Here is a 17616-nt window from a genome sequence, read left to right as displayed (position 1 = left end):
ATCCCATGCAGGAGTCAAACTGGCAACCTTGTTGTTAAGAGCACGCGCTCTCAACAACTGAGCCATCCAGCTGCCCTGGAAAAGTTTTTAATTATTGATTCAATTTCTCTAATAAATATGGGCCTATTCATATTGTCTATTTCTCCTTGTGTGAGTTTTGGTAGATTATGTCTTTCAGGAAATTAGCCCATTTCATCTTGTTAACAAATTTGTAGGTATAGAGTTGTTCATAATATTCCTTTATTATACTCTTAATGTCCATAAGATGAGATCAATTATCCATGGCTTGTCCCTCTTTCATTTCTGATATTAAAAATTTGTAGTCTTCTCTTGTTTTTCTTGGTTAGCCTGGCTAAAGGTTTATACGTTTTATTGATGTTTTTACAGAACCAGATTTTGGTTTCATTGATTTTCTCAATTGGTTTGTTTTTAATTTTCATTTGACTTCTGTTCTAATTTTTATTATTTATTTTCTTATTCTTGCTTTAAGATTATAGCTCTTCTTTCTCTAGTTTCCTCAGGTGGAAGCTTAGATGATTGATTTTAGATCTTTCATCTTTTCTAATATGTATATTTAGTGTAATAAATTCCCCTCTGAGCATTGCTTTTACTTCATTCTACAAATTTTGATAGGTTCTATTTTCATTTTCATTTAGTTGAAAATATTTAAATTTTTTTCTTGAGACTTTTTTGACTCGTGTTATTTAGGAATATGTTTCTTAATCTCCAAATATTTTTAGAATTTTCCACTGAATTTTTCTGTTAGTTTAATACTATTGTGGTCTGAGAGCTGGCATTGTATGAATTCTATTTCTTTAAATTTGTTCAAATATGTTTATGGCTCAGGATGTGGTCTATCTTGGTAAATGTTCAGTGTGAACTTGAGAAGAATGTATATTTTGCTGTTGTTGAATAAAGTATTTTATAAATGGCAATTAAATCCAATTTATTGGTGGTACAGTAGGAACTATGTCCTACTAATTTTTTGCCTCCTGGGTCTGCCAATAACTGATAAAAGGGTGTTAAAGTCTCCAACTATAATAGTAGTTTAATCTTTTTTTCCTTGTAGTTCTACCAGTTTTTGCCTCCTGTATTTTGTGGGGTATTTTTTTGTTTTTTTTAAAAAGATTTTATTGGGGAATTGCGGGAGGGGAACAGCGCTGAGGAATCAAGGGAAAGGGAACAGACAAGTTGCTGTCCTTTTGTTCTTCAGTCTAGTTGTGGAGGACATTGCTTCATTGGCCCATGTTGGTACTATCATTGCGCTCTTCCTGGGCAAGGCAGTTCGATTGCCGGCCTCTGGACGGCCGCTCATGGCTGCTCTTGGCCGCTCATGCTGGTTGCCAGTCACACACGGTAGCTTATGGCAACCCACTGCAGCAGGGGCTTCAACCTACGCCGTCACTGGCGACTCACTGCAGCCCAGCTCCAGGTCGATCTGCCGTTCACCATCTCAGCTGTAGAGGGCAGTGTCACTGGCCCTCATGTGGGATCCGAAGCCAGGCCCTGCTGCTCAGAGCTGGTGTCCCAAGCCAGCTCCCAACCAATGCGTCACTTGACTGGCCCTTGCCTCCTGTATTTTGATACTCTGTTGTTAGGCACTTACATATTAAGTATTGTTATGTCTTCTTTGAGAATCGGCTATTATGTAATTTCTCTCTTTATTCCTCATAATTTTTCTTGCCCCAAAGTCTGTTCTGTCTAATATTTGTATAGCTACTCTGCTTTCTTTTAATTAGTATTAGATGGTATATCTTTCTCTATCTCTCTACTTTTACTCTGTGTCTTTATATCTAAAGTTGGTTTCTTATAGACAATATATAGTTAGGAGCTTCAAGCTTTTAAAAGATAAAATTTTCAGATCCTAGCAATCATTTCAATATGAGGATAATAGGATGACTCAAGTGTTTACTTCAACAATTGCTAATTTCATTCATTGAGATAAGGAGATGAGTTGCTGTGGTTATGTTAAGTTTGATATGCCCATAGCACATCTGTTGGAGATATCCAGAAAAATAGGGCATTGATGGGTGAAGAGCTCAGAATAAAGAGGGTTGGAGACATTGATTTTGAACTCAGTGGTGCTTTGCCTCTAGCAGTGGCCCTGGAAGGGGGTGGGAATGCACAACAGGAGTGTGCAGGCTGCAAGAGAATAGAATGAGGGCCACCAGGTCTGTGAGAATTCCTTGGTCTCAATGACACAATCCAAATGGCTTAGCTCAAAGTGCAAAAAGGCAGAGACAGGATTTCTGTCTTTTGTCTTCTTCCCTCCCTTCCTACCAAATTTATTCTCTCGGACCAGCTATTTTCAGAAAACTAGGCCCATAACAGTTAGTCTACGACAATGGAAGCAAGAATTTACATTGGGGTAAAGATAGTCTGTTTAATAAATGGTGCTGGGAAAATTGGACTGACACATGCAAAAAAATGAAACTGGACCACCTCCTTACACCATATACAAGAACAAATTCAAAATGGGTTAAAGGCTTAAATGTAAGATCTGAAACCATAAAACTCCTAGAAGAAAATATAGGGAGTAAATTTGCAGACATTACCCTGAGCAATATTTTTACTAATACATCCCTGCAGGCAAGGAAGTAAAAGAAAAAATGAGCATATGGAATTACATCAAACTTAAAAGTTTTTTCACAATAAAGGAAACCATCAATAAAGCAAAAAGGAAGCTTACTGAATAGGAGAAGATATTTGTCAATTATATATCTGATAAGGGGTTAATATCCAAAATTTATAAAACACTCATGCAACTCAACACCAAAAAAAAAACCACCCAGTTAAAAAATAGGCAGAGGATATGAAGAGACATTTCTCTAAAGAGGACATACAGATGGCCACCAGGCATATGAAAAAATGTTCAACGTCACTAATCATTAGGGAAATACAAATAAAAACCACAATGAGATACCACCTCACTCCAGTCAGAATGGCTATCACCAATAAATCAACAAACAACAAGTGCTGGCGAGGTTGTGGGGAAAAGGGAACCCTGCTGCACTGTTAATGGGATTGCAGATTATTACAGCCACTATGGAAATCAGTATGGAGGTATCTCAAAAAACTGGAAATGGAACTACCTTATGGCCCAGCAATTCCACTCTTAAGTATTTACCCAGAGAAACTCAAGACGCTAATTCGAAAAAATATATGCACCCCTATGTTCATTGCAGCACTATTTACAATAGCCAGGACTTGGAAACAATCGAAGTGCCCATCAATAGACGACTGGATTAAAAAACTGTGGTACATTTACACAATGGAGTATTACTCGGCTATAAAGAAGGAAATCATACCATTTGCAACGATATGGATGGACCTAGAGAACATTATGCTAAGTGAAATAAGTCAGTCAGAGAAAGACAAATACCACATGAACTCACTTATATGTGGAATCTAAAGAACTGAATAAACGAGCATTGTAAACAGAAATAGTCTCAGAGACACAGAGGTAAAACTAATGGTTGCTAGATGGGACGGGGATGGGGATGAGGGAGAAGGGAAAGGGACGAGATAACATAAATTGGTAACCACAATATTGCCTTAGGGATAGAAAAGACTGGGGAATATAATCAATAATGTTGTAAATATTTTTTAGGGAGCCAGATGGACTCATGTCTTGTTAGGGAGACCACTTCATGGACAGTGTAGAGGCCTGACCACTGCACTGTACATCTGAAGCTGCCACTGAGTAATATTATATGTCAACTATAATTTAATACATATATAGTCATGGGATGTGGAGTTTAGTGTGGGAATGGAGTCAATGGGCTTGTAATAGATATGTATTATATTGGGCAGTGGATGGGGGGAGGGGAGTTGTCACTTTGTGAAGGGTGAAAAGGATAACTATTGCATGGTTTTGTAGACCTGAAACTAATAATAAAATAAAATAAAATAATTACCTATCACTCAAAAAAAAAAAAAGAAAGAAAGAAAGGAAGGAAGAAAGAAAACTAGGCCCATAGTCCTTGGCAGTTCTGGAATTACATTTTATAACTTTAAGACTGAAAAGGAAAAACCAACTCCCAGCTCCAATTTAGAATATCCCAGGGAAAGCCTGTGATTGGCCGTCACTTGGGTCTTATGCCCTTTCTGAGGTATCGTGATTCACAGTCCCCATCAGAAACATGGTGTAGAGAAGGAGAGGAGAATTTCTCCAAAAAGAAACAGAGGAAAGCACACCAGACAGAAAAAAACAATCAGCATCTCTCTCAGACACCAGGAGGTCAAGGTGAGGGAAAGGGCCCTAGGAGGAGATTGCAGGTACCCTCAGAGGCAAGGAAAGACAGGGAAATGAAGTCCTACAGAAGCCAAGGGGGTGCAGTTAGGAAAGGGGGCATGGCTGAAAGTCTCAGCATTGAGAGAGCAAGACAGAGGGACGCTAAAGGACTCGGACAGTGTTGGTCTGGAAGGGTCAGTGCAGTGTTTGTGGGCACATGCATGTGACCCAGGGCTGGAAAGGCATGGAAGGTGATTCAGTGGAGGCAGCACGATGGGACAACTCCTTCAAGCAGCTCAGCTATGGAATTAAAGCAAGAGGAGGGCAGTAGCTGGACGGTGTCATGAGGCCAAGAAAATTCATTTTAAGGTATACAAGATCTGAGTTTATCTCTATGCAGACAGGAAAAGCCAGAAGAGTGAGAATGGATAAAGGTGTTGGAAGGATAATTGTATTAGTTATCTATTGTTGCATAACAAATTACTCCAAATTACAACAAATATTTGTTATCTCACACAGTTTCTGAGGGTCAAAAATCTAAGAACAGCTTAGCTAGGCGTTTCTGGGCCAGGGATCCTCATGAGGTTTGTATTAGCTTGCTAGGGCTGCCATAACAAAATGCCATAGACTAGGCAGCTTAACCAACAGAAATGTATGTTCTCACAGTGCTGGAGCTGGAAGTCCAACACCAAGATGCTGGAAGGGTTGTTTTTGTTCTAAGGCCTCTCTGCCTGGCTTTCGGATAGCCACCCTCTTGCTGCTTTGTCCTCATAAGGTCACCCCTGTATGCACATATGCCTCGAGTATCTCTTCCTCTTCTTTCTTTCTTTCTTTCTTTCTTTTTTTTTTAGCTGAGCCATCCTGCCATCTGTTGGCAGCTCAGCGGCAGCTCAACTCGGGCCGGAATCGAACTCTTCCTCTTCTTATAAGGACACCAGTTGTGTTGGATTAGGGCCCAACCCAATAGCCTCATTTTATTTTTCTTTTGTTTTCTCCTAAATAATTTTTATTAAAAATATCTCATATAAGGTTTCTTTTTGTTTGTTTTTTTTTTTTTTTGCTTTTTGGTATCTTAAACTTGCAGCAGTTAAGCTTTGGTTGCTACAGACATGTGACATTCTTTATCTAAACCTCACAGTACCCTGAAACACAGGTGTACGGTGATGACTGGTTTTCACTGATGTCTGAGCAGATAATATGTGCACTTCTCGATGACAGGGACTATGCTTTAAGTATGTTTAGAACCACCCCCATGCCCTATGTTGAGCCCAGTGCAGAACGCAAAATAAACACTCCTTGAAGATGAGACAGGATGAAAGAGACTGAGAGAGCATCTTCTTACAATTGGGTGGGACAGTGACTTGTTTATTCAAGAGTCAGTTCTGGAGCGTGGCCCCAGGCCAGGCACTCTGGGGCATACCGATGAACACACTTGCCCTCCAGAGGCTCCGAGTTGGGGCCTGAGAACTGACGGTTCTGCTTTCTTTCTGCACACAGGCTGCCAGGAGCCACTGTCTCAGGATGTCCGTCTTCAGGCTGGTAAGAGCTGCCTCTGTTCCCCTTGGGGTGGTTATGGCAGTTACCAAAGGCCGAGGCAAATCACTCCCACAGAAAGAAGACAGGCAGTGAGACCCTACCAGCGGTCAATGATAAAGTGTTAGGAACAAGACAGATTACATTGTCTAAAGAACACGGGCCTCATCAGGGGCCACAGGTGCTCAGTAATTCCTCACTTATATGTAGACTTAAAATGTCTTGACAAATGCACTTCTCATTCGCTGACTCATTGCAGCAGTTGCAAGTAGCTCGCCCAGAGAGGGAGGGAATAAACACTGGCAAAACTGCTACTCGGGCTTTGCATCATCTTCCTTCAGCTCAGCCAACTCTGTTGCCCGCCCGCTGGTCCCAGCAGCCAGCAGACAGCTCCATGTGGGAAGGCAGCAAATGAGGATTGCATTTGCAGACAAACACTGAGACGTGGCCCTGTCCTGGGGGAAGGGTTGGGGGGACAGGCCTCCAGACACCTCCGGTGAAGTGTGCTTGTGTGAATGAGAAGCTCAGGGGCTGGGGAGCCCAGAGAAGAGCCCCCAAACCAGCCCAGGTGTCCTTCCCTGCCCTCCAGAATTCTAGCCCAAACCCAGGAAAGCCAGAGTGTTGCAACTTCATCTTTAATAAGATAATGCTCCAAATATTCCCCTCCTGAATGCAAAGCCACAAAGTGGCCACTGTCTCCTGGCTGCTGGATCCACACTGCTGAGAGGGGGCAGCACCCCCAAGCATGTGACTTAGGGCTCCTGTGACTGGACATGCCAGGATTGCCTGACTCACTGAATGGGCTACCAGGGGGATTTTTTTTTCAGTTATAAAAGAGGGGTGAGGTTGTTTCAGGCTGGAGAGAGAACATGCATGGTCTACTGATTCAGGTTGCAAGGGCCTTGGTAACTAAATCACAAACTTCAGAACTGGGCAGCACTTTGGTTCATGCGGAGGTATGAAGGCAAAGCCAAGCTCTTCTCACACAGGAACACACCAGCCAAGGGTCCCACTGGCAATAGGACTTACTTCGAGTAGTTTAGAAAGAGGCCTCTTGGGGGCACATCACTCTCAACTGCAATTGTGTCCTGCTTTATCTTCTAAGATTTCAAGTTCCCTGAAAGGAGGGTGATGGTCTTATTCATCAGTGAATCTTTCAGAGGGCCCAAACGATTGTTGAATGGAGGGTAGAACCATGCTGAACTTATTACTAGCACATCTTCTATCTGTGACTACTCTGCGCAGGGCACTATTGGGGCTTCTTACTCACGTTACATGCCATCTTTACAACAGCCCTATGAAGTTATCTCTTTCAACAGATGAGGAAACTGGAGCTCAGAGAGGTTAAAGTGACTTGCCTAAGGCCATATAGCTCGTGGAATATAGAGTAGAGATTAGTACCCGGATCTGACTTCAAGGGGGCTTTCTATTAGTCTGCTCAGACTGCCATAACAAAATACAACCGACTGGATTACTTAAACAACAGAAATTCATTTCTCGTAGTTTTATAACATAAAACTCTGAGATCAGGGTGCCTAGTTCCTGGTGAGGGCTCTCTTCCTGGCTTACAGAGGGCTGCCTTCTTACTGTGGCCTCACACAGCCTTCCTCTGTGCACTTACAGAAAGACAGCACTCTGGTGTCTCTTCCTCTTCTAATAAGGACACCAATCTTACTGGATCAGGGCCCTACCCTTTTGACCTCATTTAACTTTAATTACCTCAATGTCCAAATATGGTCACACTGCAGGTTAAGGCTTCAACGTATCAGTGGAGTGACACAATTCAGTCTATAACAGGCTTTAAGTTTTACCCTAATCTCTATTATTAAGAAAACTCAAGCATGTTGAATAACTACATCATGGAAAGAGTCTTTGTATTTTAAAAAGCGATTAGCAGTGGACCTCCTTACCCCAGGCCAGTGAACTTTTCTAATATAATTAAAATAGGATTTGAATTGGAGAAATTTGATTTTCCCACTTTAGAAGTATGGGGAAGCCCTGCCATTCACTTGCTGTGTAAACTTAGCCAGGCCTCTCCTTTCTTTGGACTTCACTTTTACCGTCTGTCAAATTAATGGGGCTGCCTGGTTTTTGGTCACTTTAATGAAACCCCATTTTCTTCCAAATGAGAACTCTGAATATTTTTGTACTCATGTGCAGAGGGACTGGGGAGTCTTCAATGGGCAAGACTGGATAGAAATATTTTGAAACTCAAAGTGCCTCTGCCAGGTTGGCACAGTACCCAATTCATGAAACTGTAAACATTCATTAAGCTTGATGGTAAATCACTCATTCTTTATCCTCAATTAATTCATGCCTTAACAGATGGGGAGGTGGTCCAAGGACCAGGCACTGCGGGGAAGGGGTGGGGCATTCCTGAGAAAAGCAGGGCCCTTGGCAGTGGTAACCATGCCATCTGTCCCTGTGGAAAGACCAGGCTTCTGTGGGTCTACTGATGGCCCTGTGCCAGGGCTTAGACCAGAGGCCTCCTGCTAGAGGCCCCTCTCTGTGACCCATCTGCAGGCACAGAGCCATCTCTAGGCCCATCTCTTCCACCATAGGAAGAGGAAGACAGGATGGGTGGGCACATAGGATTGGGTACAGGGCCAAAAGAGCCCGCCCATCTCGGGAGATGGCGGTGTGAAGGCATCTGAGGATCAGGTCTCCAGAAGTGGATTATTCATGGCTTCAGGTCTTTGGGTTTCCTTGTCATAATTTCTATCTCCTGATGGAGGACTAGACCTTCTCTCCTGCATGAGCTTGTTCTGTGGCACAGGTAGAGCTGGTTGTCAGCTACTTCTTGTCATGGAGAGCAATGAAGGCACTGTAGAGCCCTCTGATTTCTGTGACTCAGCCTCTGTTTTTTGAATCTCAACATAGACTTTTACTTCCTTTGCAGCTGATAGTTCTGCTTTTTCTCTTCTCGTTCTTTCTCTTGTTGATTCAGTTGCTTCTGCACAGTCATCTTTTTCTGCCGATCGAGTTCATGAACATGCTCTAGGTTTTGCTGGTTTCTCATTATTTCCTAGCAGAGTTTTGGCCAAATAGAGTGAATAAAAGTCATATTCCGGCTTTTTATTTATTCTTCCATCTCATGTTGGGCTGACGCCTCATCACTCAGTCTGGACTGGAAGTGTCTCTCTTTTTCAGCTCTGCTTAATACCAATTTTGCTGTGAGATGCCCATCGTGTCTTTGACTTTTAATCTTCTCACTTTGGTGATCTGCCAGCTGTTTCAGCTATACACTGCAATTATTTACACTGGAATTTCATCCTGTTACAAGGAAGCTTTTCCCAGGTCTCAGGAACTGATGAAATTTAATTAGTTCACTGAGCAAAGTATGTTGTTCATGCTAACCTTCTGCATCCTGTCACAACTGCTCCTTGCTGGCTCTTTTTCAATTTTGCTTTTATTTTTATAAAGTTGTACAGGCACCCGGTTTAAAGAATCACTCCCCCTTCCCCAGAGGTAACCACAGTGAACACTTGTAGTTGATTCTCTGATCTTTCACTCTATGTCTCTAAAAAACACACCACAGTGCTACTTGAGTGTTTAGCTTCAGGCATCATCTATTATGGACTTCACTATGTGAGAAAGGCCTTAGCTCCTTACCCCTAACCCCACACCCTGAACTCATGCAGACACCATCCTTCTCTCCACTTCCTGAAATTGCTAAATCCTAGCTTTAATTCTGTATGCAGTTTATGTATTTTATCTAAGTAAATGTTACTCTCAGTTGAGCCATGCAGTGTACTCTAAGTGCTTGGGTTTTCCTTTGGTAGACTTTGTAATTGTCCTTCCCCCCACCCATCTGCTTACTTTTCTATATATTTATCATGATTTTCACCCCCAACTTTCTCCCAGATATGTCCATCTCCTTTCAAATTTTCTCATTCATTGGGAGTTCAATCAATTTCATCCTCAGGAAGAAATCTCGCGCAGAGTTGCTGACCTGTAATATCTAGACTGGTATCTTCTATTTCTGCGTCATCTTGGACTCTCCTTCACAGCCATCCTGACATTCCTTTTTCCTCTCCTCCGCACTGGATCCCTTTTCGTGGACCCAAGGTCTTCTTTCTCTTGGTTTACTCCCTTGTTTTGATCTAGCACATCCTGTAATTGCTTCTTGAGGAAAGGGTTCATAGGAGGTAAATGTAGCAACTTGCATGTCTGAAAAACATGTTCATTTGCATTTGAGGTCAGTCGGGCATAAGATTCCATTTTTTATATAATTTTCCCTGAGAAATTTGAAGACATTTACTGCATGTTGTCTCTGGCTTCAAGCATTGCTGTTGAGAAATCTGATACCATTTTAATTCTTGAGCTTTTGTATACGAGTCTTATTTTTTCTCTCTGAAAGCTTTTACGCTCTTCCAAGTATTTGGAAACTTCCTGACCATGTGTGTTGGTGGGGATCGATTTTTCGTCTTTTATATTGTTGACTGAAGTTTGTCTCCTACTTGTTTTTTTCCAGAAGGCTTATGGGAATAATACTGCATCTTCAACAATGTTACTGTTTTTCTGGAATGACAATTTGGGTTTAAAAATTATTGGATTTTTTTTTTATTGTGGTGAAAAACACATAATATCAAATTTACCATCTTAACCATGTTTGAGGATATAGTTCAGCAGTGTTAATTATATTTGCATTGTTGTTCCACAGATCTGAGAATTTCATGTTGCAAAACTGAACCTTTATACAACACTGACTACTACTGTCCCTCCCTCCTCCTCCAGCCTTATCTACTTTCTGTCTATGATGTTGACTACTTTAGATGCTTCATGTGAGTGGGATCAAACAGTATTTGTCCTTTTGTGACTGGCTTATTTTGCTTAGCACAAGGTCCTTGAGATCCAGCCACATTGTAGCATGTGACAGAATTTCCTTCCTTTTCAAGGCTGCATGATATGCCATTATGTGCATATACTACAAGTTGTTTATCTGCTCATCTGTCAATGGACATTTGGGGTGCTCTCACTTCTTGGCTGTTGTGAATAATGTTGCCATGAACATGGGGTGTAGATATCCCTTCAAGATTCTGTTTTGAATTCTTTCGGATAAATACCCAGAAGTGGGATTGCTGAGTCATATAGTAGTTGTATTTTCAATTTTTTGAGGACCCTCCATATTGTTTTCCATGGTGACTTTACCAATTTACATTCCCACCTACAGCACATGAGGATTCCCTTTTCTCCACATCCTCGCCAACACTTGTTGTTTTCTTTGCTTTGGCCATTCTAATGGGTGGGTTGTTCTTTTCCTGAGATCTTCGTAGCAGTTGTTTGCTTTTATGTAGGGTTTGAATTTGTCCTGAATTTTCTCCTCAAGTGAACTGATCTTTTTTTCTGTGTCCCCACAAAAAATATTTCTTTCTTTTTGAAATTCAATAACTTTTACTAGTATATGTCCTAGAGTTGATTTTTCTTTGTCATTATTTCCTGGTACCTGATGTGTTTTCAATCCTTAGGTTCAAGTCTTCTTTAATTTCTGGAAAGTTGTTATAAATTATATCTTTAAATAATCATTCTCTTTTTTTTCTAGTTTTCTTCTTTAAGCAGTCCAATTATTTCTATTTTTGCCTGTCTTCCATATCTGTTATTTTCTTCCTAATCTTTTTTTAATTTTGAGGTCCTTTTGCTCATTTTTCTCCTTCCTGTTGTTAACCTAAAACTAAGAGGTCAAAGTGAGAAGCAACAAGCATTTATTTGAAATCAATAAGAATAGCTATTCATGAAGCACTGATTCAAGCAGAAACCCAAATAATGTTCCAATTAGGAGACAAAGGCAAAGGGTATTTATGAGAAGGGAAGGGGAACAATTCCATCAGTAGAAGGAAGGCCTTGCAGGTAAGCTAACACAGTGACACTAATTCTAAACAATGATTTTAATTTTCACTCCAGTAGTCATACTATCTGCTTTCTTGTTATCTTTGCAAATAGTTTTTTGAGAAACAAATTTGTTTTAGTCCCAGTCCAAAGGTCATTTAGCCCTGTTTTAACATTCTGAGGTTTGAGGCATAAGACGAGCAAGGCAGTTCCTCTGGGGTGGCAGCTCCAGCTCCAGTTTAAAGTGGCTTCATTTATATTATTTTTTTACATTGTCTTCTAGGATGCTCACCATGATTTTAGCAGTGCTATTCTATTCCTCTGTTGTTGTGTCCAATGTTACTTTCATTTCTGACCTGTGTTTTTCTTTTCCTCCATTTCTTTCTTGAGTTCTGCTAATTCATGTCTCATGCTTTCAGTCGTCTCACCGTCTAATTTCTGAGCTTTTTTCATCTGATCTGAACTTCAGTAAGTTTTTGGAAATCATGATGAAATACTTGGTCACAACTTTCCACTGTCTGTGGCACTTCTGTTTGTTTGTTTGTTTGTTTTTCCTGGTGTTATTCAGCTGCTCCATTCCTCCTTTTAGATTTCAGTATCTTTGCATGTAAACATGTGCTGGTCCTCCTTGGGTCACTCCTCCTTGAACAGGGTGAGCTTTTCTGGATCAGAAGGTTTATGTGGGTCAATCCCATGTTGCAGGCTTAACAGAAACCTAGTAAGATTTGTCTTCACTTCTCCCCAGCCAATGGGTTTGGGTACTACAGGGCTATTCACAGGACAAAGACTCTTTTTCCACCTCACAGAGAAACTGCTTCCTGAAAATATGGCGTGTCCATTTCTTAGAACCAAGCTATGCCAGGGATACTCCCACTGCCATTTCCCATTACTCTCCTGGCAAGGAGGGGTAGAGAAGGAGGGGGAGAAAAGGAGAAGGAAGAGAAGGCTAGGGGAGAGAAGGCGCTCAACTGCTTTGGGAGCTCTTAGTTGGGAGGGACAGCCCCAGGACAGGTAAGTCTTGCACAAGAAGGGGAAGGTAAAGCAAGGATATGACAACTGTCTTCCGCCTGTGCTCTAGGGTGACCATGTGTGGCTGAACCCCACCTCTGCAAACAAAACCAGCATTGCCATTGGGGGCATCGTCAAAGAAATGAAGCCCGGCAAGATCTTGGTTGAAGATGACGAGGGCAAGGTCAGTGTGGCCGGGCTTTCCCAGGAGGCTGAGCCCTCTCAGTGTCCCCATTCCCTTCCCCTCCTCCCCCCGGAGGCTCTGAGCCCCTTGCCCCTCTGGTGTTGCTCCCCAACACCAGGCGCAGGGGGCCTGCATGGCAGAACAGAGCGGCGTCCTGTTATGGTGAAGGTTGAGTGTCTATCTTGGGGTCTGTTTCTATAGTGAAAAAGTGAGCAACGGGTTGGCAGATGGAAAACTAGGACAATCAGGGGAGCAGGAAGGAGTGACGTGGGACAGGGGCTGTGGCAGAGAAAAAGGAAGGGCAGAAAGCAGGTTTGCAGGGTAAAGGAGGGTGCCCTGGAGAGTTAAGAAGGTGGGAAGGAAAGCTGTGTGCGAAACGTGCTTGGAGGGGAAGGCCCCAGAATGTCAGGAGGAAGGGAATGAGGCTTGGCTGAAGCTAAGCAAAAAAGCCCAGGTAAGAAAGAGGTAGGAAGCTGCGGTGGCTGCAGGGGGCCAGCTCAGCCACCTGGGGGTTGGGGAAGGGGACCAGCTGGTCACTTAATGCCTCCTCTGCAGCCTTATGATGAGCTCAGTGCTGTAGGGTTGGGGAGACTTGGGCTGTAAAGGGAAGGTTCTAGACTGTGGCTTGTGAGCTCCATGTTATGGAAACCAGTAGAATATTAACAATAATATCTCTATTTGCAAAATGATGTTCTGCAGTTAAAAAAAAACCACTTTACTTGCATACCTTTATTCCAACAATCTGTGAGGCTCCCAGCTGCACACTGCCCTTGATCCCAATCACCGCCAGATGTAACTTCTGGCTTACAAGCTCCTCTGACCCTGGTCTGAAATTCACTCCTAGCCCCCAGTTGCACACTGATATCTGGCCCTAGACACATGCTGACTCCAGACATAGGCTAACTCGATACTGTCCAGGGTGTCTCTTGACCTTAAGTACAGACTAATCCTGGCCAGGACGGGTGGCTACGGCAGCTGATCTGTTGAGAACTTGGAGGAGAGGTGCGGTGGGTTGGCCCATGCGGAGGCTGCCCCTCAGAGGAGTCTGTGCCCTTCATTACAGGAACACTGGATCCAAGCAGAAGACCTTGGCACCCTCACCCTCATGCACCCCAACTCAGCCCAGGGTGTGGATGACATGATCCACCTGGGTGACCTGAACGAGGCGGGCATGGTGCACAACCTGCTTATCCGCTACCAGCAGCACAAGATCTATGTGAGTCCCCGTGTCCTGGCGGAGCTTCTCACAGGGGCTAGGTCCGCACATGCTGACCTTCTGCCTGGGGAAGGACACTGTGAGTGCAGGTGTGGAGCTAGAACACCGGGTTCAGTCCACTCCCCATGCCCTGACTGTGTGATGTGAACAACATGCCGAACCTTTCTCTACCTCACCTTTCTCTATCTCTGCTCCCTAATCTCCCCAAAGGCACAGAAAGCTGGCATGTAGCATGCCAGCACAGTGCCTGGCACACAGTGGGTGCTCAGTTAGTGCTGCCTCCTTCCTTCGTTTGTGGCTGAGCATCAGGCCTGCTCCAATGTCTGAGTGGACCAGAGGTCATGGGATGATCCCAGTCTCTGGAAGTCCCCTTCCTAGGCATGTGGCAGAGACAGGGTCACCAGGTCACCCTGCCCTCCTGTGAAATGAGTCTTGTGATGGCCAGGAAGGCCATGTGGGTAGATGTGGGGCCTTTTCCCAATCCTGGCAGTGGATGGGAGGCTCAACCCAGCCCTAAGGCTCACATCCCTGTTCCAGGGCAGACTTTCCCAGGACAAGTGATATTCCAAAGCTGACACCTGCCTTGCCTAAAGGGGCATGTCCTGGGCTCTGACCAGCCCTTCTAGGATGCACAGGAGAATGGGAAAGTAAGCAGGGGCCTGAGTAGGAGCGAGGCTGAGAGGAGAGGGAGGCAGCCCTGCAGGGAGGGGACGAGTACCCTGAGCCTGCTCCTGCTGGATGTGCACCAGAGCTCCCAGGCTGCTAAGCAGTAGGCTAAAGGGCACTTTGTCCATCCCAAAGAGCCTGCACTTGCCTTCTTTCTCTGTTTGTCACAGTCCTTGCAGTGAGAGAGGTTGTCCTCCCCATTCCTAAAATGAAGACTAAGAAGGGGATGATCATGTGGCTTGTTGAGGTGGCTGCCCCCATCCCACCCCCAGAGGGGCAGACAGGGCTGGTGGGCATTGCACGTGAGCAGGTAGTCCTGAACAGGGGGCCCAGGAGGGATCCGTGGGGGCTGCAGTTTCTGACAAGCCTCATGGAGGCCCTGCAGGAGGCAGGTGAACACTGCTTCATACCTACAGCCCACTTTTATTGAGTCTCTCCTCAGTACCAGATGGCATGCTATGCATTCACAGAGACCATTTCCTTTAAGCTTCATGTAAAGGCACCCCCCTGCCTAACTCATGGTGAGCATCCCCTGTCTTGCCAGAGGAAGGCTCTGTCTGTCTCCCGGCCAGAGCGGAACCCCTTCCCCATGCAGCCCCCAGGGGGCTGCACCCCAGGCCAAGGTCAGGGCTGGGCAGCGCTGGCTCTCAGAGTGGAGGGCACTAACCTCCTGCTCCCCTCCCCAGACGTACACGGGCTCCATCTTGGTGGCTGTGAACCCGTTCCAGGTGCTGCCCCTCTACACCCTGGAGCAGGTGCAGCTACACTACGCACAACACGCAGGCGAGCTGCCCCCGCATGTCTTCACCATCGCCAACAGCTGCTACTTCAACATGAAGAGGAATAAGAGGGACCAGTGCTGTATCATCAGGTGGGGGCAGGCCCTGTGTCCGGGGCAGGGCAGAGGGGCCACACAGCACCGCTTGTGAAGGAGGGAGCACCGCTGCTTCCTAACCTTCCTACGGGCCAGCCTGTGAGGAAGGGCCCCCATGCCCCTGCAGCACCCTCCCGACAGCACGTGAGCTGCCCCCCCCCCCTGAGAAGTCCTTCCAAGGCTTCCTTCCTTCAGAACCTGCTCTCCCACTGTCTTACCAGGGCCTAGACCGCCCTGAGACAAGGAAGGATGGGGATGGATCATTTAGAAATGGAACCACGCATAGGCACTCGGGGGTGCCGGGGTCAAACAGGTGAGGTCCCACTCAAAAAATAGACCTCAGGGCAGGCCTCAGGTGAGGAGAAGGTGGCAGCAGCTCCAAAGGGCAGCTCTCCTGTCACTGGGGCCCAGAAGGGATGTACCCTCCTCCAGTCCAGGCCCTGACCCTGTTTCATAGTCCTTGCCTGACCTGACCTCTCTGCTTCCTGCACAGGCCCTCCTGGTGGGGATGGGGGAAGGGAGGGTGAGACAGACAGGAAGGAGGAGGGGGAATTTGGCTCCAAGGCACATTGATTGGTGCTCTAGTAGAGCCATTCATTCATTCCTTCATTCACTCACTCGAGGTTCTGCTGTGCTCCAGCTATTCCAGTTGTGTGTCCCACGCAGTCCTAACATAGGGAGACCACAGCAAATGAAAGGGATTACAGTCCCTGTCTCAAGAAGCTTATATTCTAGAAGGGAGACAGACAGGCAGACAACGAACAAGCAAGGTTTTTCAGCAGGTAACAGGAGCTTTGAAGAAAAAAAATGCAGGGGAAGAGAAAAGAGAGTGATGGGGCCATTGCTTTAGGTGGAAGGGCAGACCAGGCACAGCCTCTCTGAGGAGGAGATGTTGGAACAGAAGCTGGAATGAAGTCCTACAGCATAGGTTATCACACTTCATGTTCTCGGCAACCTTCTGAAAAGATACTCTTATTCCTGTTCTACTGCTGGGCACGCCTACAACCAGAGAGGTTGAGATCCTTTCCCAGAGCCACTCAGTTGTTAAGTAGGGAATTCAAACCCAGGGCTTTGGAAAGAAGACAGAGGTGAGGGGATTTCTACTTCTCCAAGTGAATGGGGTTACTGTGCCTAGGCGCTGGTATTCTCAGGCTCTACCTGTCTGTGCAGCGTACTCCCAATCTGCCCCCTAGACTGGGAAATGGGGCCTCTCAGAGCTGGGCCCCAGGCTGGTCAGGAAGCTCACAGGGCCACCTCCCACCTCCAGGATGCAGGGCCTGAGAAGAGAGGAGAGCACCCCATCTTCCCCCCTTTGCAGGAACAGAAGATCACTCTGAGTCACACTGCCTTCTCCTCCTGCCCTCGCTTCCCCCAGGACCAAGCTTGTTGATCTAGCTGGCTTCACTGGCATAGGGATAGTTTACATTTTTACCAAAACGTTTTCTTAAATTAATATTTTCAGAAGAAACAATATTTGCTTCAAAATAGCACAGGAGGGGGGAAACAAAATTGGCCAGGAGTTGAAGCTGGAAATGAAGCTGTGGGAGTACATTATGCAAACTGTAAAGTGTAGGAACCTCCTGGGTATCTTGTGAAAACGCAGATTCCAACTGAGCAGAGCTTGGTGGGGCCTGGGAGTGTTGTACTTGTACCCAGGTGATAGCACTGCTGGCCTATGGGCCATGCTTTCATCAGCAAGACATTGCACTATTCTACCTCAACTTACAAGGTCAGACAATTAAGTTCACAAACTCATCCTAGAAAAAGTGCTGCATACCTCATTGCTGAATATCACTACAGTCACCTTCAAAGTACTCCCCTTGGGAAGCTATACACTGACGCCAGTGCCTAGTCCACCCTTCAAAGCAATTTGGGAACTCTTTTTCTGCAATGGTCATCAGAGCTGCCATCTTATTACCCTTGATGTCCTGAATGTCATCAAAATGTCTTCCTTTCAATATTTCCTTTATCTTCGGGTAAAGAAAGAAGTCATTGGGGGCCAGGTCAGATGAGTAGGGAGGTTGTTCCAATACAGTTATTTGTTTATGGACTAAAAACTCCCTCACAGACAGTGC

At 45.0% G+C, this 17616-nt stretch overlaps 1 protein-coding gene across 4 annotated transcripts in view; it reads left to right on the top strand.

Moving 5' to 3' along the window:
- MYO7B (myosin VIIB) overlaps positions 1-17616 on the top strand; it is a 103287-nt gene that overhangs the window by 6996 nt on the left and 78675 nt on the right. For 2 of the 4 annotated variants that reach the window (XM_019624533.1, XM_019624534.1), the window contains 4 exons: positions 5732-5773; positions 12672-12785; positions 13849-14001; positions 15354-15538. In XM_019624533.1, coding sequence (XP_019480078.1) covers positions 5756-5773; positions 12672-12785; positions 13849-14001; positions 15354-15538 — 470 coding nt within the window. In that variant the 5' untranslated portion in view covers positions 5732-5755. The remainder of the gene's footprint in view (positions 1-5731; positions 5774-12671; positions 12786-13848; positions 14002-15353; positions 15539-17616) is intronic. The other 2 variants (XM_019624535.1, XM_019624536.1) reach the window with 2 other exon arrangements.

Source organism: Hipposideros armiger, unplaced genomic scaffold, assembly GCF_001890085.2.
Source record: "Hipposideros armiger isolate ML-2016 unplaced genomic scaffold, ASM189008v1 scaffold_592, whole genome shotgun sequence".
Classification (NCBI taxonomy): Eukaryota; Metazoa; Chordata; class Mammalia; order Chiroptera; family Hipposideridae; genus Hipposideros; species Hipposideros armiger.
This window is presented reverse-complemented; position numbering and strand designations above follow the sequence as displayed.